Source organism: Apodemus sylvaticus, chromosome 1 (genome assembly GCF_947179515.1).
Source record: "Apodemus sylvaticus chromosome 1, mApoSyl1.1, whole genome shotgun sequence".
NCBI classification, from domain to species: domain Eukaryota; kingdom Metazoa; phylum Chordata; class Mammalia; order Rodentia; family Muridae; genus Apodemus; species Apodemus sylvaticus.
In genome coordinates, this window is record NC_067472.1 from 61,782,496 (window position 1) to 61,806,242 (window position 23,747).

The 23,747-nt window shown below is 44.2% G+C and overlaps 1 protein-coding gene across 2 annotated transcripts in view; it reads right to left on the bottom strand.

Moving 5' to 3' along the window:
• Positions 1 to 23,747, bottom strand: part of Kcnq1 (potassium voltage-gated channel subfamily Q member 1) — a 319,138-nt gene that overhangs the window by 218,941 nt on the left and 76,450 nt on the right. For both annotated transcript variants that reach the window (XM_052194811.1, XM_052194819.1), the window contains exons 7-10: positions 19,614 to 19,724; positions 18,498 to 18,593; positions 16,799 to 16,921; positions 15,752 to 15,893 (exon numbers count right to left, since the gene is read on the bottom strand). In XM_052194811.1, the coding sequence (XP_052050771.1) occupies positions 15,752 to 15,893; positions 16,799 to 16,921; positions 18,498 to 18,593; positions 19,614 to 19,724 (472 nt within the window). The remainder of the gene's footprint in view (positions 1 to 15,751; positions 15,894 to 16,798; positions 16,922 to 18,497; positions 18,594 to 19,613; positions 19,725 to 23,747) is intronic.

Sequence of the window (23,747 nt, forward strand, 5' to 3'; positions counted from 1 at the left end):
TATATATACACAATGGAGTACTATTCAGCCATTAGAAACAATGATTTCATGAAATTCTTAGACAAATGGATGGAGCTGGAGAACATCATACTAAGTGAGGTAACCCAGTCTCAAAAGATCAATCATAGTATGCACTCACTAATAAGTGGATATTAGCCTAGAAAATTGGAATACCCAAAACATACTCCACATATTAAATGATGTCCAAGAAGAAAGGAGGAGTGGCCCCTGGTTCTGGAAAGACTCGGTGCAGCAGTATAGGGGAATACCAGAACAGGGAAGTGGGAAGGGGTGGATGGGGGAATGGGGGGAGGGAAGAGGGCTTAGGGGACTTTTGGGGAGTGGGGAGCCAGAAAAGGGGAAATCATTTGAAATGTAAATAAAAAATATATTGAATAAAAAAAGATACTTAAACTAATAAACACATGAAAAATATTTAATACCATTTATAAAGCACATCAGGACTGAAATCAGGCAACAAGATACTAGGTAGACAGTTTTTTCTCAGTACTTTTTGGATGGGGTATTATAGATGGAAAATCATTTTTGCAGCTACCATAATAAAGACTAGTTCCAGAAAGCATCCTCATCAGGATAGACCAAGATATTTTCATTTGCTTATAGTATACGTACAGCAAGCTCATCTGCCTCAAATAATAGTGACTACACAGTGGAAAAAGCAGACAGTGCCTTAATGGAGTGATCAAAATATTACCACCATTGAGGACCATCATATATATACCTTGGGACATGGCACCCTAAGAGGTTCATTATATCATTTGTGGAATATTCCAGATGGAATACACAATCTGGATCTAATTATAAAGAAATATCAAAGAAATCCCTCAAAAACGTTACTTTGATGAGAAAAAAAAGACTAAGAGAGACTAGAAATACCCAGGTTCACAGTAACTAGTGATGCACAACCAAGGGCAACACAGAACATGGACTGGGCCCTGCACTGGGGGACAGCTGCACCAAAGGACTTTGTTGTGTCCACTGACAAAAGTAGAATATAGGCTTTGGGTTATTTCAGTGACTGTATGGATGTTTAATTGCCAAAGTTGATGTCTGTTATATCACTTTCAAAGGGAGGAAATGTGATGTTGTCATCCTCCTTAAACTGTAGTACAGTTAGGAAATAAATTGTTAGGAAATACACTGCAAAATGTCTAGGGATGAGGGGCTGTAAAGTGTGCAATTCCCTTTCAAGTTTTGCAGAGGAACACAGTGTACAAGTACACATATAAAAATATTGAAATGAAAAGGCAAGTGGGACTGAAATGCTAATAAGTGTACCTCAAATCTTAAATGAAGAATATGAAAATATAGCATTTCTGCAGTTTTTCTGTAGTTCATTATTACTTCCAAATAAGACGGTTTTATTATATTTAAAGAAACATCTATGAGATATTATAGTATTCCAGTGATTCTTGACTCGGGGCAATTTTGCCCTAACTCAGGAGGGTAAATTTGATAATATGTAGAGAGTTGTGGTTACTTTATTTTTGGTTGTCACAACTGAAGGAATGCTGTGTTAGCATCCTGGCAGAAGCCAGGGGCTCTGCTAAACATCCTACAGTTCATGGGACACTCTTCGTTGACAAAGAATTATCTCCTGCCAAATGTCAATGGTTCCGCAGTAGAGTATCCCTGTCCCACTTGGCTAACAAGATGGAAAATTGCTCTGCCAATAATGGCTGGCAGGGATACCGGGAAAGGGGAACCCTGCCTGTGGAAATGCGAGGTCAGACAGCACTTGAGGAAAGCAACCTGGCAACATGTGTGCGATTTAACAATGCACTCATCCCTGTGTAAGGGGCTGAACTTCGTCCCCACCATTTTCTAAGTTGAGGCCTTCATTTCCAATATTTCAGAATTGTAAAAGGAGATCAGACCTTTAAACAGACAGTTACATTGAGTCCAATTTTACTGGTGTGATTATAAAGAAGGGGAAATTAGGACACAAAAAGAGTCCCAAAGTGTGGCTATATGGACAGAAGACACAGGGATATAGAGGGCATCTGGGAGTCAAGGAGAGAGACTGCTGGCACTCCAATCTCAGTCTTGTGGGCCCCTGCTTTTTGAGAAGCCTCTTGATTCAGCATTTGGTTTTGACAACCCTGGCAAAGGAAGTTTATGAATTTGCTGCATAGAAATAAAAGCCTGTACACTGGGAAGTGAGCTTAAGAAAGACTTTTAGAAAACTAGCTTAAACCTAAGACAAAATATATTTCAAGCAACTAAGAATATCATGGTATAGGCATAAAAGGGAAAATGGAAGAGAGACTCTAATCTTAGAATTAAATAGAAGTGAGAGATAAATAGAATTGCTCCTGAAGCTCAGAGGAAGCTGTAGCAATATAACTGTGAAGAAAGCAAGGGGCAGAAAAGCATGCATGATGTGGCTTCCATGTGTTTCAAAAACAACAATTAGGCTTCTTCATGATATGTATGTTTTATTTCACTGTGTATTATATGAACATCAGGAAAACATTAGAGAATAAAACCATTGTTTATCAATATAGGCAACAGAGGAGAAACATACAGAAAACGATTATATATGCACAATATAGTCAACTGTAAATCTAAGAGCATAAGTAAGTAATACAATTTTTAAGAAAAAAAACCCTTCCCCCTAAGATTTGTGGCACGAGGAATAAAATAGAAGATGATGGGGCACAGAGTTGTCTCATAGGAAAGAATAAGTCTGGTGTTGATGCAGCTTGGGGTTAAATTAGAGGAGACAGACACCAGAGTTTGCATTGTATGCAGGGCAGAAACTGACATCCTCATATTTGTTCATTGTGACAAAGATTCTTGCAGTAGACAGATAGACTTTTCTTACCATTGTTTTAAATTTATATTTTACTTACTTTACTTTTTGTGTGTACATATGTGTGCAAACATGCATATGTGTATGGATACATATGTGCTACTGTGTGTGCATTTGTATGTATGTATGTATGCACATCAGAGAACAACTTATAGTAACCATTTTTCTCCTCATAGCAAATGAGTGCAGGGAATTGGTTTCAGGTCATCAGTCTTGGCAGAAAGCACCTTTATTTAGTGAACTGACTCCACAGTTGGAAATTTGATTTCATTGATGTGTAATAGAGGCATAAAAAGTAGATGGATCAGGGTCACATAATAAATATGGCCTCAAGAAGTATGGCTGTAAGTAGTGCCCTGAACACTATGAATGTGTCTAGGTTTTGAAAGAGCATAGTTGTAAAGGAAGGGTGTAATTTCACTATTTCAGTTGGGGTGAAGTGAATAGACAGAAAAAGAAACCCGACTAAATAAATAAATAAATAAATAAATAAATATATAAATATATGTGGATGGATAATCCATCGTCACATATTTTATCTGTTTATACAAACAAATCTGAGCCCCTCAAATAAAGAAGGTATGTTTTTAACTTAGGTATGTGGAACAGGTCACATCCCAAGTTACAAATTACAAAAATAATGGTCTTATTTTTAGACTTTGATGCTGCAAAGGAGCTCTTTTAAGAAAACTGGAGCTTTCACAGACTGCATCCTTTTACAGTAAGCCTATTAAATGAGAAATAAATAACAGTGATAAAAATTTATTGCTTAAAAATTAAGCAAACATTTAAAGAGAACTCTAGATTAAAGAGAAAAAAACAAAACACAAAAAATTATCAAAAAAGGCAATGAAATTGGTCATATTTCATACCAAGCCCTACATATCACAGCTAAAGCTGTGATCAGAGGAAAATTTATAGCTCTTAAAATGTCTCTTGGTAAAGGGACTTTAAATAAGTGAACTAAATATTACACTTAATTAAGTTTAAAAAGAAAACACATAAATTAAATATAATTAGGAAGATAGAATTAGTAGATATTAATAGCCCAAGATGACTAAGAAGAAAGCTAGTATAGACAAAGGTAATTTTCTGATAAGATAATAAACATATTTTAATAATTAACAGAATAGCCAAATTTCTCATGAACTTGACTAAGAAAAAAGCAAAACTATAAAAGCCCAGGCAAGAAAAATTTATAGAAAAGAGCATAAACTACTGAAAGAAAATTACTTGCTACCAAGTGTCAACACAGTTGAAATGCTTCAGGAAATTACATAGCAATGAATAAATTATCCCTTAAAACATGCATTAAACTAATTTAGAATACATTACCACAGAAAAGACTAAAAGCAATTACAATTTTGTATTAGGTCCAGATGGTTATACAATTTTGTTCTGTGTAAATTTAAAAGATTTTACACTTATTGTATGTGCGTGTGCATGTGAGCACATGTGCATGCAGGGTGGTGGTGGGCGCATATTACAGCATGTGTGTGGAGGCCGAAAAGGAACATGTAGGAATTGGCTCTCTTTTTCCAACCTGTAGCTCCCAGTTATCAAACTCAGGTCATCAGGTTTGGCAGCAGGTATCTTTACTCACTGAGCCATATTGCCAGCCATTGCTTAACCTTTAAAGAGACCATAATTCTAATGTTTTCAAACTGTTTTGGAACACAAGCAGACAGATTTTGAATTTGCATGACACTGCATTCACAAAGGCTTGGTGGAACCTGTCATACTCTGCTGAGCCAAGAGATTCTGTAACTTGTAGGATCAGATATCAGGTCTGTTCTTCATACTACAGAAAATAAAAAAGCTATAGTTTTAATGACTGATAGATCTCCATCAAATAAGCAGATCTTCATAGATGGATATGTTAGCAGTTTGCATTGTTTTGCTACTTAGCAATCATCGCATCAGTATCTCCAGACAAAAACACCTTTCAAATGTGTAGAATCAATTTATAGAAGAGTTGAAAATTGTGTACAGTTTTACTTTAGATAGCCACTGGGGTTGCATCCGCTTGTTTCTTCCAGCATCACTGAGTAAGGCTGTTCCCCTATGTACTCACCAGTGGAGTTCTATTGGTGTCTGACTTAGTAATCAAAGAAACAGCCCTTGCTTGTATTTGTACACTCTCACATATGAATCAGTCTGGCAGCTTTTTTTTTTTCACCCTAGAATCAGCAGCATTTCCCTTTTAAAAAAATCTCTCATCCTCTCAATAGAGAGAGCTTTGAAAAACTGAATGAAAATAATTCACTCTGTGCCTACAATATGGGTGGCAACTATTTCCCCAGGTTACCACTTAAATTTTATTTTTGGTGGTTTTATTTTTTTGCTGTGCAAATTTTATATATTCTATTACCAGCTTTGCTGGGGTACAGCTGGCATATAATAAAAGGCACGTGTTTAAATTGTAGGATTTGGTAACTTCTGACATGTGTTGAAATTGCTGCCACAATTAAGGTAATGAGCATATCCAGTGCTCCCAGGGGCTTCCTCTTGCCCTTTTGGACTTCCCCTACCACTGCTCCACCCCGCAGTAATTATTGACCTTTCTGTCACTCTAGGTTAGACTTCATTTTCTAGAGTGCTGTGGTAACAGAAGACGACAGTATGACCTCTTTGTCTGGCTTCTTTCACTCACTGTAATTACTTGGTGATTCATCCATGTTAGGTGTATCAATACAATTCCTTTGTACTTCTGAGTAGTATTCCATTGTATGAACACAGAACAACTTTGGAAAAAGACTCTACTCAAACATTGACTGCTCTTGGAATATGAGAGACAGAGAGAGAGACAGAGAGACAGAGACAGAGACAGAGAGAGAGAGAGAGAGAGAGAGAGAGAGAGAGAGAGAGAGAGAGAGAGAGAAACCATTAAACTGTTTTTCAGTGTTTCTGAACCGTGACCACAACATGACGTACAACTGGTTGAGTTCTTTCATACCCTTACCAATACCTGGTCAGTCTCCTCACTTTTAGGCAACTAGTAGTTATGACGTAGAGTCTATCTTTGTGCACTTCTCCAATAACTAATGACGCTGGGCATTGTCTTACATGGTCTCCTATATGTCTTCCTTGCTATGAAGTGTTGGTTCAAACAACTTACCCATTTTTGAAATGTGCTAGTTTTCAATTTAAAGTGTCAATCACATATTCTGAATATAAATTCTTTTTTAGGTATCAGGTATCTGATTTTCAAATATTTTCAGGTTTAGGATAGTGTCTCAGTGGGCAACAATGTTTGATGTGCAAACATGGAAATTGGTGTTCAAATCCCCAGCACCCACACTTTAAAAAAAAAAAAACTGGCATGGATGCACATAACTGTAATCCTAGTATTGGAGGTGGGGTGGGCAGAGACAGGCAGATCCTGGGAGCTTAGTGACCCACCAGTCTGGCTGAAACACTGAACTTCCAATTCAGTGAGAGACTGCTTGAGAAAAGAAGGTAGAGAGCTATAACAAAAAAGACAGCAATCAGCCAGGTGGCGGTGGTGGTGCACGCCTGTAATCCCAGCACTCTGGGAGGCAGAGGCAGGCGGATTTCTGAGTTTGAGGCCAACGTGGTCTACAGAGTGAGTTCCAGGACAGCCAGGGCTATACAGAGAAACCCTGTTTCAGAAAAAAACAAAAACAAAAACAAAAGACAGCAATAATTTGTCCTCTGCATGTGAACTCATAGGGATGCACAACTTCATTTGAACATGCAGTGCATGCAAAAACACAAAATACTTTCTTTCAACATCTATCTTTTTTCATTGTGTCTTTCAAAAACCATGCTTGAGAAGCCTGGCTGACCAATTTGTTCCTATAACTCACATGCTTTTGATGCTGTGTCAAAGATATCCTTAACTATATTGTTGTGTCCTATAAGGTTTAGCCTTTGAATTCAGTTCTATAACCATTTTGACATGGTTTTGGGGAAATAAGAATAAAAGTTCATGTTTGAAATGAATATCGTTTTTCCATCTTGTCTCCTCTCCACAGATCAAAACAAAACAAAACCTTCACATATGGATTAGAAAGCACCTATCAATAAGGATGAAGGTCCACCTGATCCCCAGTCTCCCCCACTATCTGTTTGACATTATATATCTGGCATTAATCCTCAAACTTTGTTCATAGTCAGAGTTGCTTTGTTATTCTAGGCTATCTGCAAGCTAGTCTTTGACTGGCTTTATACTGAATTTAGAAATCAATAATGAACCTTGTAATTTGTGAACCTAATACATATCTATATTTTTCTTGAAGTTTCATCAGCATAATTATATAGGTTCCAAAGGAGAGCTCTTTTGTCAGATACATTTATATGCTTTATACCTTTAATGCTACTCAGAGTAGAATTTAAAAGTTTTCAATTCTATGTTACTTGAGCTAGAATGTAGAAGTAGAATTGCTTTCTTCAGAACTACTTTGTTGTCTGCAAGTGAACTGAATCCATATATTCCAGTGGCCAGTCTGACACACCAAATTTTCTATACAGATAACCAGGAACTCTACAAATACTACCAGTTTCATTTCTTTTCCAACTTGCTGTTTCTTACCTTATTCCAAAGGCAAGCATCTCTAACTTAATGTTGAATAGAAATCATAACACCAGATGTTTGTACTCCTGGCTTATGGGGAAAGCAGGTATTTGTTCATTGAATATGTTAACTGCAGGTTTTTATCAATAACCTGTTTCAGCCTGAGGAAGCTTCTATTTTTTATTTTGTAATTATTTTTGCTAGATTTTTGTCAAGTACTTTCTCTGCATCTTCTGAGATAAATATGGCTTTATTTTGTCATTTATTAATATGCTTCATTTTACTAATTAAATTCAAACTAACTTTGCATTCTTGGACCCTAATTGATTCTTTTGCTTAAAAATTTTGGATTTGTGTTCACAAGTGATATTCATCTACAGTTTTCTTTTTTTAATGCTTTTGGCTGGGTTTCCTATAAGGGTGGTCTCAGTACTTAAAAGAATTGCCTTCACTGAAAGAAACTAGAGTTTGCTTTTTCTTAAACATATGTCAGGAAGCAACATGGTCAGAGAGTATGCTTTTGGGGTGTGTGTGTGTGTGTGTGTGTGTGTGTGTGTGTGTGTGTGTGTATTATCCATGATAGATAACTGGGTTACATCTGTCTGCATTTTACTGTTCCCAAGAAATTTTCCATTTGCTCTAAGTTGTGGACTATAGTAACAAAGAGCTGTATAGGATAGTTTTGTAGTTTTAAGTCCTGTCATTTGTACAGAGCTGAGTATCTCACTTCTGACACTGACAAGTTGCGACATCACACTTGCTCTTTGGTCTATCTGGTTAGTCGCTTATTGATTTTCCTGGCCTTAAAAAAAAAAAATCAACATTGGTTTCATTATTTGTTCCTGTTTTTAGTTTCCTATTCCCCTCGCAAATTCTTATTTTCCTTTAGTCTACTTATTTTGGTTTATTTAGCTGTTTTATAGTTCCCAGTATGAGGTCTTCTCTGAAGTGCTTGCACAGTGCTATATGGTCCTCAAAGAACTGTTTTAGCAGTGCCCTATAAACTCAAGTGTGTTGTGTTTCTACTTTCATTTGATTTAAAGCACTCATTTTTCTCTTAGATTTCTTCTCTGACCCTATGTTATTCAGAGACATGTTCTTTATTTTCCATATATTTCAGAATTAGTCATCTTCTTAATTGATTTTTAATTTAATTCTATTGTGGTAAAGAACATATGACTTGAGTAACTTTAAGTTTATAAAGCTTTTTCACAGCTCAGAATATAGTGTCCTGGCATATGCTCTCTATGTAGCTGGCATCCTGCTGTTCTCTACCAGCATTAATTAAGTCAACTTGGTTCAAAGTATTATTCAGATCTACATATCTGTTAATTTTTGTGTCTAACATTATCATCTCTAATAATAGAGACATTAAAATCCACAAAACTACTTATAGATTTTTCCTTCTCCTTTTATACATATTATTTTCCTGTTTTTAGTTGTGAATTGTTTTAATAAATATCAACACATGGAGATGGAAAGATGACTTAGCAGTTAGGAGAGCATACTACTTGTGCAGAGGACTCTAGTTTGGTTCTTAGCACCTACAGTGGATAGCTTACACCTCCTGTAACTCCAGCTCCAGAGGATCTGATGCCTCTAGTCCTATGTATGCAGGCACCTGCATTTATGTACATATACCCTTCCTATAATTAAAATAGAATAATTTGTCACCAATAATTTAAGTTTTATATAAGTGCTTTACATATACGTCATAGGGTCTGATGTCGATTATTTCATCATTATTTTTCTAAATAGTCACCAACTAGGGACTTAATTTCTTCTTCAAGGGAATAAGTTTAAAGATCAGAAGGAGCATTGTTCAAAAGAGTAAAGTACTAAATATATTTCTAACAATAACAACAACAAAAAGCAAAGCTTGTAGGTCACTTTCCCATCAGATTCAAACTAGTTTGTAGAGTCTGTGCAGCAGGTGAACACCACAAAATCATTGGCATAAATATTTGCCTAGAAACAACACAAACCAGTTTCAAAAGAATTTAAAATGACAGGCATTAATGCTCATGTCACAGTAAGTATATAAAAGCAGGATTAAAACTAAGCAGTCAATGTGGACCCAACCCAGGGATGACAGTCATCAAAGTGGGGGTGCACCCACTTTGTCATCAGGACACTGGGGATAGAAGTGAGAGGCCAGGTGTGGTGCTAATAAGAAGGTTCTGATCCAGGCTCAGAACACACCCAAGAGAGGACAGTTGCCCAAAGCCCAACAGCCATAAGGCAGCAGATGGTTATTCTTTATCCTCTTCTCTATATTTGTGCTCCATGGTGAATATAATCTAGATTTCTAATCAGAAATAAATATACATAACTCTTAAAACTTCAAAGTGGACAAATCTTCCACTTAAAGATATACGATATAGTGTGTAGACTATTGGGCAGATGTGCCATGTGGGAAAGTCCAGCCCTGGGTCAAGACAGAAATGACTGAATACAACACTGCTGGAAAGATGAGAAGAGACTGGGCTCTCAGAAGTCACATGATCCTTCTAGGAGTAGAAGGGCCACTAACTGCCCACACATTGGTCAGTCTACTCACTGGTCATGCAGACTAGACTTGACATGACAAACTGGAGGTGAAAAGGACACGTCAGAGAGAAGAAGAGTCATCAGGACACTGGGGATAGAAGTCCGAGGCCAGGTGTGGTGCTGATAAAAACCTGATTCAGAACTTACCCAAGAAGCTATGTCCAACCTTCCTATTGGTCTCACCATAGCCTACCTCCTATCAGTGGTACTATCAGTGATAGGTACAAAGTACTGACCAACTTACTCGGGACTCTGAGGCTGGTATGAGTGATTTGTAACAACTGGGAGGATTGTTAGAAGTTTCCATTAAGTCTTGGGTGGTACACATCTGAGGCCCAGAGGTGCAGTGGCAGAAAGAGCAGTAGGCCTCCTATTATCCTATAGTCAGGCCTGGCCCTTCCATCCTGGTGGCTCTGATGCAGCATGGTGAGAAGTGACAGAAGTGCTGCTCTTACCTCTGCAGCTGGCACTGGCCTCACACTTGGAGTTCCCCAGGGCTAATCTATAAACCACCTGCTTCACTGTAACATGAGTGCCTATTACAGATTCCAGGACCTCACCTTAGTCAACACAGCCCACAGTACTGAGAAATGAGTTGCTAAGTCAGCTGCAGATGGGTTCTGGTCCCCTGTGTAGAGAGAACTTTCTCTGACACAGAGAGGAAGCTTCTGTGTCTCCATTCCCTGCAAGTCCCTGTGCAAGTCTGTGGAAAGAGAATACCTGCCTTGCATGTACCTCTGGGATCACCTGATAAACGTGGCTCTGGAATCAGTCCTGAGGACTGGTAACAGAGGAGGTGCAGCTGGGCAGAACACACTCGGCCTGAAACAGCTCACTTGGGACTCAACCTGCCCAAGTAGTCACATGTGAAATCTGATGGTCCCTAAAGAAAGAAGGTGGGTCTGGAATCTTCATAAGGCAAGAAGTGGTAACTAAGAACTGCACTCCCTACCCCCAATGTAGAACTAGGCCCTATAGAGGCTGCAAAAGAGTAGACTTTAGGGAAACATAAACGAAGCAAATGCAAAAGCCCACACTGGTGGGCAGGCAAATGAAATTCATTTGTCTTGGTCTATTATTTCTGGTGTCTAAAACCAAAGTTCCTTGCTTGACCTGTGTGACAGAGGCCTGCTTTCCAAGACATAAGTCTCTACTCCCAATGCACAAGCTCTCTACAAAATCCTGTGTAAATCTGAGTCCCCAAAGACCTTGATTGTGTTCCCTGGGCTATCCTGTTTGAGAGTAATGTGGTCTCCCCCAGGAACCTTAAAGACAAAAGCTACTATGAATAACAGTACATGGAATTAGACTACAAGCTCTGCAGATGTTGTAATTATCAATAGATGCTGCAAAAATAAACATGTTCAGATGAATTCAAAATTAAAACTTGTGAAATATGAAAGAGATACAAGGTGCTAAAATCAAGCTGATTTGAAGTTCTGCACAAGGATGCACAAAAATGAGAAAATCTAAGGTAATTAAAAGGACTGTCTTAGTGGCTGGGTAAGGCAGTGGATGAGACACAACTGCAGTTAGCAACAGCAACAGTATGGATAGCCCGAGGACATGAGATAGCCAAGGCCAAGCTAAGATTCTGGAAGAGAGCTTGAAAAATAGTTCAGTCTGTAAACTGCTTACTTCACAAGGACCTTAGTTTTATCTCCAGAACTGATATAAAAATGCATGGTGTGGTGGCATGTGTTTGCCATCCCAGCAATGTGGAAGCAGAGATAGCGGGATTCCTGGAGTTCACTGACCAGCCAGGCTAGCCTAATTAATGAACACTAGGCCAGTAAGAGACTCCAACGAGGAGACAGTGTTTCTGCAAATGATACCCAAAGTTGTCCTCTGACCTCCACATATAAGCATATGTACACACATAGTTTCCGGTAGATATAGTGGCCACTTTGCTTGCTTGACGAAAGACATAAGCCCTCAGATTCAGTCCGTACCGCAACCCATGATTTTTTTTTTAAATCCACCATGTTGATATATCATTGTTTAGGTAACACTAAACTCAAAGGAGAACTTTCAGAGTCACCAGGAGTGAAAAGGTTATGCACAAAGAGGTGTTCCTATATATCCTTCTCCACAACTGAATCATTATCTAGGAGGGAGTACGCAATTAAAAGATGAAACCCAGCTGCAGCTGAGTGCTCACTAAGACCATCCCTAGAAGAAGCCTAAACTTCAAGACAAAGGAGGTCCAGTTACATCTGCAAGCAAGCCTCAGAGGTTCACACTGGTAGCAATGTGAACAACTAATGAAAAGAGGGTAACAAGATAAAATTAAAACACTGGGCAACACCTTCCAGGAGGTAGATAGATGTGTGTGTGTGTGTGTGTGTGTGTGTGTGTGTACATGTACACGCTTGTGTTTGTGTGTGTATGCAAGTGTACATGAGTATGTGTGTGCACATGTGCGTATGTGTATGTGTATTTGTGTGTGTAGGTGGGGATTTGACAGTTCCTAGAACACAACCAGATGTCACGGGGCTCAAGAGATGGGTCCACATGGGACAACAATCAGCAATACATTTAAAATCCCATGGGGGCCATAGAAATTCACGCCCTGTCTGGATTGGAGTAGAGTGCATCCACCAAGCACCTCTGTCACTAACAGCTTTGTGAACTGGAAGTCAGAGATGCTGTTTGACACACATTAGTAGACCTACTGCATATGTGTGAACAATCGAGGATACCCACAGTGGTATCTCTGCATATAATGCACCCACTCCACTCCATGCAGTAGCTGCTAGTGTTGAGATGCCCACTAAGTCCACAGTGAGTCCTGAAGATTCCTATGGACAGCAGCAGTCATGTTACCAGGATCAGGTTCTTTGGGCCTGAACTTGGACAATGGCTTCTCCGTCAGCTAGGGCCCTGGGCCTTGTTCTGCACTTCTTCCTTGAACCTGGATATCAGTCCCTCTTGGAAGCTACTAAGTTGAATGGCATGTGGCTTGAGTCCTCCACGAGTGAGAGACAATGCTTCTCAGGCCTAGATGGTCCCCTGAACCCTCTCTAAGCTGTTAGCATTGCTTCTATCCCCCCTAAAGACACAAGATCCTGGCAAGAGTAGTGGGCCTTTAGAGGAGTAGACCTCTTTCTGCTTTCCACAGTGTTTCTTTACAGGGGCCACAGACCCATTTTTACTTCAGGGTACCCTGGGTCCTATTGCTACCACAAAAAGACCTCTTCCCCTACCTGCTTCCATCAGTCCAATTTCACCACACCTGCATTCATTTCTTAGGTGAGCTTAGTAGAGTGTCCTTAGTACACATGTGTGTCCTTGGGAGGTTCCTGCATGATTCTGGGCCTCTGTTAGTCATCTTTAGTTGGGACCAGCACTGCAGCACACTTCTACCCACTATACACTGAAAGGACAGTATACAAATGGAGTTTTGCACACCATGAACAGATGAGTGTTCTCTGCAAGAACAAGATGATGGCTTCCTAGTTCTCACACACAGATGAGGTCCAATTCCTGGTTTGGCCTGGCACTAGAAGTCAATGTGACTGCTTGGGATCTGTCTCGTGGGAGCAGGCACTCTGGGGCTTTCCCAGTGATGGCATCCCTCCCTCCCCGCCCGGGATTAGCACCTCGTCTCCATGCCAGAGTGCTCAAGATTCCCAAGAGCCTCTTGGGAAAGGAGATTTGGGTGTATCAGGTAACCTGTGAAGTAGGGGTTGCCTCAGGTCCTTAGAGGGGCCAGACCAATGGCTCAATATCTAAAATCTGGTGGCTATGGACTAGGCTGCCTTATCTCATTAACAGAAAGAGAAGGCACGGTGTGGGAGCATTCCACAAGCAATGCTGCTTTCTCTGCTCGTGCACCTCATTAACATGCCACAGACATCACCGCGGACTTCATAACACTAAGCAGGCTGAATGGACGGCAGGGACACTGCTGCCCCGTATTCAGAAAACATCGAGTGATGCTTCTCCTGTGCAGGCACAGGGCTGCATCCCTGCCGCCTCTGCTCACGCCCAACCTGCCCATTAGCATTAGCAGAAAGCCCCGATTTGCATTGAGACAATGGTCCTACCCCTGAAGCAGAGCTGCAGGGGCACTGGGCATTTGTTGGCACAATTGCCCTTTGTGCCCGCTCCAGTGGGCAGGCGGGGAGTATGTCCCAGGGGCTCATGGAGATGTGGCCAGCCCTGAGCCAAATCCCCATGCCATCTGATGAGGACGCAGCAGTTTGGCGCTCAGTAAAGTGGGGCCCAGGCTGGGTCCTGACAGACGGGATGCCTAGGAGAGCCTTCGAGAGCATAGAACAGCCATGGCCCCTTTCTTGAATACTTCCCACCCTCCTGCCAAGATGTGGTGGTGGGAACAATGACACAGGACACAGATCAGCTGCCCTCGGACAAGTTGGACTTGGTAGGCTGGGACCCTGACACTTGTCAGGACAAAGATGAGGAACAATACTGTTGGTCACTCTCTGCTATACCTGAAACTGTCCTTACAACTGCCAATTAGCTGGAAGTTTCTGGAGGATCCTGGAACATTCTACTTAGTCACAAAACATTCTGGCAGGTCCTAGGCATTGGAAAGAAGTCTGAGAAGGGAGAGACACACCTAAATGACAGCAGAGTGTCAACTCAGGAGACACTGTTGCACACACATTGTTGGTCTCAACCCTTAGTTCCCGCTCTACCAAGCATCCAACACCAGTGCTTCCTTCCTGCCAGGCACAAGACCAAGCCACATGGCACATGAGACTGGGCATGACTCTTGGTGGCTCAGATACTGAAATGAGTGTCCAGTCTCTAACAGGAGACTGTATACTCTACATCTGGGACCAGAAATGTGAGAATCCCTGATCCACAGAGCCCCATCTCCCAGGATTTGACAGTATGTCATAATAATGGAAATAGGACATGTACCTCCTGAGAAGTCTCCCTGGTAAGACCTTTTATTCCTGATGTAGTCCCCTTCCAGTCCAGAGGAAGGATATGAAAAGAGTTCTCTTAGTCTATCTGCTCTGTAACTGGTGACCCAGAGGCACTTCTAGGAGCATGAGATATTCTCAGTGCATGGTCTGGAAAAAAATGGTTAACCTCTCTGAGTTCCCTTATTAGAAAGCCTCACCATGACCTTACAGAGGAAAAACCAACTAGAGACCAGGCATACAAACCTTTCACAGGCCTGCAGTCTTCTCACCAGGTCCCATGAGCCTGGCCTCATCCAAGCCATGGAAGGAAGTATATAGGAATATAGGATGGTGATATTAGATACAAACCCAAGGCTGTATAAGAAATGTGTCCATCAAGACATTGACCCCTGCAAAATGCCCTCACGATTTCACCAGCAAGACACTGGCCCTCCAGGGCCTGCAGAGGCTTTATTTTTACCACCCTCACCTCTGAGCTTCCCCATTAGTGGGCAAACCTCCAAGAAGTCACCACAGTAATTTTTCAAACAAATACAATGGATGCTAAAATGAGAAGCCCAGTGAATAGAACACATATGTCACCTTCCCTCTTGTGGCCAGGTCAGGCCATGGTGACTCTCAACATTCTAACACAGTTGTAGGTATCCTTTCAACAGACTTCACAGTGATTACCACCTGAAAAGGACTAGGGGAGCATGGCTTCAAAGCATCCAGAAGCTTCTAGGTCTACTCCAGTAGCAGAGACCTCAAGACATGCTTGGGCTTTCAAGGTAGGCAAGTGGCTGTGTATGTGCTATGGGGCCTTATGGACAGAGTGACAGGAGAGGACTAGAGACAGGTGGCATGGAAGCCCCCCACAGCCAGGTTGACCCTGCTGAAAGGCCAGCACTGAGTGTCCTGCCCCTGCACACATGGGAGCTTGCTTACCTGAGCTGTCATAGCCATCAATGGAAAAATGGTCTGGCCTTCGATCTTCTGGGGGATCATACGTGATATGAGGGACATTGAACACCTTCTCTCCAGGACTCATCCCATTATCCTTATCCAGCTTGAACTTCTTCTTCTTTACCTAAAAATTCCACATGAGGAGTGGCAGTTCCTGAGCAGTCTGCCAGATCTTTAACCAACCCCAGAGCACCCGTGGAGTCCTGAACCCGGGCTTGAAATGTGTACCCTTGAGGGAACTTGGGGGGTTGAGCTCCAAATATTGGTGAAATGGGGCTTCAGTGTGCAGGCGTTGCTGGAGGGTTCAGGTGGTTGCTTGGCCCAGTGTAGTCCTCTATGAGCCATAGCCTAAGAAAGGCAAGCAAACAAAAACCTAGTAGACTGTAAATATGCAAACTTGCACCAGGGCAATAGGGCTGAAGGCCAAAGGCAGCAAAGTATGCAGTGGGAGATACACTGCAGGACCAGAGCCTCTTTAAAGGGGTCTCCCAGAGAAAGTGGGGGAGCAGGTTGTGTGAAGCCACAGAGAAGGAAGAGCAAGTTCAAGTGTCCAGTGACCGTTGGATGCTGGGAAGGCTGTCTTTTTAAGGAAGGGGGCAAGAAAGGGAAGAACTCCAATCTTTTCCTCACTGCTCCGGGCCAATAGCAGGACTCTTGTCCATAGCTGCTAGAACTTGACTCTGTGGGCTAGAGCTCCAGTACCTTCCTGTTCTGTCTGCTTTACCCAGTAAGGAAAGCCCAGCACTCTCAAGAGCTTCCTTCCACCAGCTAGTGAAGCTGGCACCTCCTATTCCAGAAGCACTTTCTTTAGACCTATCATATCCTGGTCTTAGCATCCAATATGGTTCCAAGGGTGGGGAAAATGAAATCAACAGGGATCAGGCATGGAGTAGACTTCCTCTGACTTCAGAATGATGTTGGCACCCTATTGAACAGGACACTGAGTGGCAATGCCAGTCTCATGCTGCCACCTCTACAGCTTCCTGCTAATATGTAGTTCCCATCCTGGTGGCCAGTGAGGCTGCTTACCATGGCAGACTTTTTAGGCTTGGGGCTAGGGGACAGCAGAGTGTGGCTCCGAGCAGGCTTCCGGACATAGATCTTCCAAGTGGATGAGTCAGGGTTCTCAGCAGCATAGCACCTCCATGCAGTCTGAAATCAGGGAGAAGGGAAAGGAGAGAGGGGCCATTGGCCCAGACACTCAATGGTACCTCTCAAAGAATCTTCAGCTCCTCCCCAAGCCCCAAGCTCAGCTTGTTCCAAGGCCCCTTCCCTGATGGCAAGATGTGACCCTCTAGGGCTAGGAAGGAGACTGCCTCATGCATTAACAATATCACTCAGAGTTCAAATGCTGCCAAGGCCTTTGCCTGCTACCTGAGCTGCTCCTAAAGAGGGCCTTGAGCAGGTCCCAGATATACAGAGATGCTCAACTAAGGCAGAGTGAGATAACCAGACTTTACTCAAAGGACAGATTTTACACAAAGGCCTGAGCCTTTGTGAGCACCAGCAGGGTGTGGAGGAGTAGAGCCCCAGGGACCAGTGGGTTATGATGCCTCCTAGGATTTCAAGTGCTAGCCTGTGGCTATGAGGAGTCTCTGGTGGACTACAGATGAAACTCTTGGCCAACATTCTAGAGGGGAACCCCGTCCCCATAGTCATCATAGCAAGATGACCTGGAGAAGACACTGGAGGGGCCTGAAGGAGCCAAGTGAGCAAGAGGGGGGGGGAAGGAACAGATACCAAAGCCTCTTATGGGGACATATGGTGGCTCTATTATAGGCCCTATGGGCACGAGAAAGTAAAACTAGTTGAAAGTTCTCTATGCTGACAAGGCTTCTGAGTGACAGCCCCATGATATGACAGCATCCTAGCATAGATAGACACAAAATCCAGGCAGGGATGCCTATGACCTGGGGCAGTTTACAGCCCCTTCCAAGGGCTTTATGTCCCATGTATATCCTATTTGGGCAGCTCCATACCTCATGTAGCCTACAGTTCCTCCTAGCATACCCCATGTTGCCCGTGATTCCAACTCCCACCAGTATGAGCCCTGGCACATTTTCCACTGTGGGCATGGCTTCTGAAGGAGTTATCCACAGACCATGTGGTTCCTGACAGTGGCCTCTGTGCTCAGCTGAGGAAGTATATAACTGCCTGGCTATGTTAATGTGGCCAAGGTGGACTAGTGGGTCTGAATTAAGGTTTTCCCAAAATGAGAAGCTGTGGGGTGAAGCCAGGCCTGAGAAAGCATACAACTTCAACTGCTGGTCTCATGGCTGCTGCTATCATGATCAGGCAGATGGTTCTGGAAGGGCATCAGAGAAACAAGTTGGGGCCCATCACTGTGCTAGACACTTAGCTAAGACCATGAGAGCTACAACCTTTGAGAAGGGCTGCCCCTCAGCGAGGGTTCTGCCCAGATTAGAGAATTAAGGAAACTGAGGCTGACCAGCAGAGTACAGACAAGCTAAGTAGCCAGGGTAAGGCCTTGCTCTAGTCTGCAAGTATGGCCCTCAATGAGAGCAGCATGAGGAGTGGTGGTTCTGCATCCCTGTACCCACCCTATCATTCTAATAGTGAGTACTTTCCCAGAGAGCCACCTCACCATGGGAGGGTCCACAGCAAAGGGATCCATGACTCTCAAGCAGTGGACATGGCTGGGAGTGGTTCCAACACCCAGAAAGATATAAGTATACAGCACTGACATCCTGCCAGGCACACTGCATACCTGGATGAGTGAGGCTGCGGCTGGGATCTGCCGGTTGAAGTGCTTCTGCCTCTGCTTCTGCTGGACCTTCAGTGCGAACCCAGAGCCAAGTATCCCCTGTTAAGGGACAGAAGGTGCCCACTGTTACACAAGCCAGGCTAGCCAGTACCCAGCAGAGGACAAAGGTCCCAAGGAAAAGCAAGAAGCAAAAGCATCTGGACCCCAGGCTTGGACAGTGCCCAGGGGTGTGACCAAGCAGGCACTGTCAGAGGTGGGTTTGAGACAGCCGATGCCACATGTGGGTAGTCTCTAGTCTCAGCCTGCCTTGCCAGCTGGGGGAGCAGAATCCATTTCTCAGGGCCGATTCAACATGAAGCTTGGCTCTAGAAGAGATCTGAGACTCTGCACATTTCTTGGCACCACCTTTGGGAAGCCAGGCAATTTAGCCATCAGCCTGTGCTCCTGGGTCACAGAAACCATAACCCTAGGGGAGTGGGAGTTTGAGGCTGTCCTCAGCAAGAAGCCCACAGCTACTGTAGCCAGGGTAGCCAGGGGCAGCAGGGACCCATGCAGGGGACACACAATGTGTGTCATGACTCATCTATATATCTACATGCACATATAACAGATACTAGAACACATATCATCTCCCATGTGTTACAGAGACTCATGAAACATGGCTACTACATGGATATGGAACACATGTGCAAATATAGGTATATACATGACATACATGAAATCATGTACACAATCATATACATGTACACATAAACAGTACATATGGTCAACATGCTATTCAAATGTAACACAGACACTTGTACATGTAACACATGTATACAGTATATACACACAACATGTATAAGACACACCTACAATGACAGATATACACCAGTAACCAGTATTTGTCCCACATAGCACACATGTAGACATAGGTTTGTGATTTTTGGAAAAGTCACAAGACAGAGCCACTCTTAGCTATGGAGCAGACCTGCAGGTTCTATCCAGTCTGCTCCCCTGTACCTTGCCACTTCTGTGAAGTGCCACAACAAGGTCTCTTTACTCTGCTTCAAGGAAAGCCTCGGAGTTGGGGCAAGGGTGAGTGGGAAACAAGGGAGAGAGGTTTCAATAGGTACTCACTGCTGGAAGTGCAAAGAAGGATATGGCAAAGACAGAGAAACAGGAGGCAATGGTCTTCCCAACCCATGTCTGGGGCACCTTATCCCCGTAGCCAATGGTGGTGACTGTGACCTGCAAGGAAGAAGGACTGCAGTCAGTGGTGGGCAGGCTGAGAGCCTCAGAAAAGATACCTGCCAGCCCCAACACAGTGACTTGATGACAAGAGAAACCAACTTAAAACCCTGTCCACCGGGATAGTAAGGCATGATTCTGAGAAAGTACCAGGGATAGCAATATGGTGAGTTGGTTCAAGTTTCTGAGTCTCCTAAGTCCCTCAACTCTGATTACCACAGAGGGCACAGCCCTGGGGTTTCAGACAGATTGGGGTGTGCAGGAGAGGCAAAGAGCTCAGAGCCCACCCACAGGGACCAACCAGGCTTCTGCCCCATCACACAGAACTCTCTCCTGGCCACCAAAGTTGCAGTGCACTGGTCCCCAGGAGGCCGGAAGCTCCCACTGAGGCCAGCGGTCCACAAAGCCCCAGGATGGGGCTGACATGCTGCTTCCTGCCACCAGCCAAGGGATCCAGATGTTTCTTTTTCCTTTTCAGAGAGAATAAGACAAGGCTCTAGCCTTCTTCTTAGTGGGAGAGCAGCGTCCAGGGTGTGCAGTTCGACAATAGGCGTGAGGGGCTGCCCACCCCCCCTGCCACCCCCTGCTGACAGCTGAAGTTTGCTCCTGGGGCCTCTGATGAGGGACTTGGGGACCCACCCTGGCTGTGCCTAACTGCTAGGTCACACCATGAGGCTGCCTTGGGCCTGCCGGGAGAGCAGGGTGGTTACATTCACTAACAGGAAGCCTTCAGGGTCACAACACACTGTCTAGATCAGGCCTTCGGTAAAGGCAGATCAGTGTGATGGGAGACCCTGTCCATTCAAGGTCTTTATAGCCTGATCACTCTAGACATCTCAGCTGTCACCCTTGGGGGCCAGGTGACAACCACCCAGCAACGACCTACATGAAAACCTCTAAGTGAACCTCTGCCCAACAGGTTCAACAGAGATGGGGCCCGGGGAACACCATCTAATAGACTCCAGCCAAAGTGAGGCTCAAAGAGGAAGCCTCGAGATCCCCACACCACTCCAGCCCACAGCCATCACTACCCACTCCATTCCCAGATGGACTGCTGTGAACCAAAACTGTTGCTCAGTGGCAACTGAAGAGGAGGGGAAGGCAAGAGAGGCATGGGAGTCAGAAGTTAATATGTACTTATGAGGGCATAGAGATAGGTGCTCACAGCATAGGCGAGCATGCTGGCCAACTTCAGCAGGGGAGCAGAGGACAAGGACAGCAAGAGTAACCCCACACTGCCAAATCTGTTGCTCTGGTCAGTCTGTTAACAGGTCATGAAGCAACAGGTCAATTTTTCCTGGACGGCAAACAACAGAGCAGGCCACAGCTGGGCCTAGGCCACTACTGGGCCACCCTTCAGTGCTGTGCCATGCTACTGAGGCTGTATCCTGGTGTTTTCTTACAATTGCCCACATGAAATCTTCTTTACAGTGTCATTATCCTTAAACAAATCCACACCCTACACGAACAGAGGGCATAGCAAACCATTCATGGCTGGGCTCTTTAAAGGGACCACCCTGTTCTACATATGTGAACATACGGTTGTGAACGTGCCTCACGTGGAGACAAGAACACCCGTTCACACTCATATGTACACGAGGGAACATGCACCACTGACTGAGCTGAGGCACCGTGAGGGTGCGCATACATACTGCATAAGTTCATGGAGGGGACTAGAGGTCATACCCAGGACTGACAGCCAGAGCACATGCCGTCCAGACTTCTTATACACACATACACCTGAAACCACTCACGTAATGCAAGTTAAAAACAAGCCACTCTGGGGACTTGAGGGCATGGCTGCCAGGAGACTGCTGGATGAGAGGGCTCAAGGGAGCTGAAGCTCCTTACTAGTGGTGTCTTCCCAGAGGGTGTGCACCCCACATGTGAGAGCTGGCCCACAGCTGCCTTCTCTGGCTCTCTAGGTAGGGAGCCAGGCACATGACAGGAGCTACTCCTGAAAGCAGACCTGGGCTGGAGCCAGCAAGGGTTCAAGATCACGTGGGATATATGGCTTATTTGAGGCTAGCCTCGGCTATATGAAACCCAGTCCAAAAATGGGGGTGGGGAGGGGAGGAGGAAGGAAACCATGTGCAAGGAGGGAGAAAGGTCTAGATGGCGAGCTGGGACGAAGCATGGATGAATAGAGAGGAAACTCCTTGTTAGGTAAAAATACCTGAGGCCAGGCCTCCTCCCTAAACGCTTAGCTGTCCCTCCACTCCTTGGATCAGTAGGAGAAAGGGCCCAGTGCAGTGGCCAGCTGTCTGCTGGAGGGCACCTAACAACTAGGACCCTCTTTCTCCTGGGCCACCACAGAGCTCCTAATCTAGTTCATGAGTCTTCTCTCCCAGGTGGCCTGTCCCTGTCAAGTTGTTTTTGCCCAAGTCACAGCCTCAGCAACTCAGGAATGGATCGTTTTATAGAGCTGTTTGGAACTTGTCCCCAGTGGCTAGATCTGCAAGTCTCTTGGGCCAATGAGAACAGAGGGAAACTTTCAAGGACCCAACCAACAATAGGTCACCAGAGCCATATACACACTTGAGTTCATAGATTGCTGTCCCAGTGACAGAACCTGTCGGGCAGGCTCTGTATGGTTTATGGCCTTCCCCATCTCCCCCCTAAACAGGCCCCTATGTCAAGGAATAAGAGACTGGGAAGGATTTTCAGAACTAGTGGTACCTAGTCTCCTCCTTTTCAGTCTAGAGGTAGCCTGGTCGAGACTCTCCAACCACAACCATTACTGAACTGCACCTTCTGCATGCTTACTGACTTAACTCATCTATATCCATTAACTAGATGTGCCCAAAGAGGCTAGTTGGCATGTCCACAGCTGATACCTGGTAGACGTGGTAGGTGAATCCAACTTGGTTTCTACATTGGCCTCACAGAGTGCCAACCTCATACATTATGTTTCACTACTTCCTGATGCTGTCCGCTTCCTCCAGGTGAAAGGGTTTCTGGGAAACTATTCCTGAGACTTGCGCAGGCAACTCCTCAATGGCATGAGTTCAACACATGTATTACCATCACCTAACCTGCCGTGTCTGTATAATCTAGGCACTGCTTACTGAACAGCAGATACAAAAAGATGCGCATGATTTGCAGAGACTCCTCATCATCCTATAAGGCCCAACTATAGAGATTCCTCCTTCTTGGGAAGAACTTACTAGCGAGGAGCCTAGGATGCCTTCAGCCTTTGCTGCATAATTCTCAGAGAACCCACACAGAAGAGCAAAGGGCTTAGTGCTACCACCCTGGCCCCTGCGCTGGCCTTCACTTCTCCATAGTCAGATCAATCCTGAAGAATAATGACTCTAGGAGACCTCCCCACTCCAAGTCCCTTCTGGCCTGGCTGTGCAGGATGCAGTCCAGCCTGGGAGGTGGGAACTTTCCAGAGCCTCCAGGTGAGGAATGAAGAGCCGTCAGACTGGGTTTTTTAAGGGACTGAAATACAGGGTGGGGTTCCAGCCTGCTCACTTGAAGTTCTGTATTTAGCCACTCAGGGTAAACAGAGCCCAGCAGTCGGCTGTTTTCAGAGACCCCCAGGCATTAAACAGAGGAGCCCGTGTTTGCAGAAATGCCGTTTTCCTGCAGTCAAACCGTAATACAAACAAATGCATTCTGTTTCAAGGGTAAAGGAAAGTTTGAGGGGCTCCCCAAATGCTTCACAGCCACACTTGGACATTATTTTAAGGGGTTCTGGGTTCCAAGGATCTCACACCCGTGTGGGTGTTCACATTGGAGGAAAGGGATGCAGTTCATGGATTTTGCTCTCTAGCTGCAGAAACTCGCAGTCTATGAAGACAGGGCCACCCCACAAAATGCTGCCTGGATACCTACATTCTGGATGTATCTGTGTCCCCCACATGGCTCACCCAACTATGGTTTTATCCAGAATTACAGCCTTCCTTCTGGGTCTCCTGGGTGGACCCTAATCCGATGCTGTGCAGTCCAGATCTCAGAGTCCAACCATTCTTTGGGATAGTGGACAGGGACTGAGGTCTGGTCTGGGACAGGGACAAC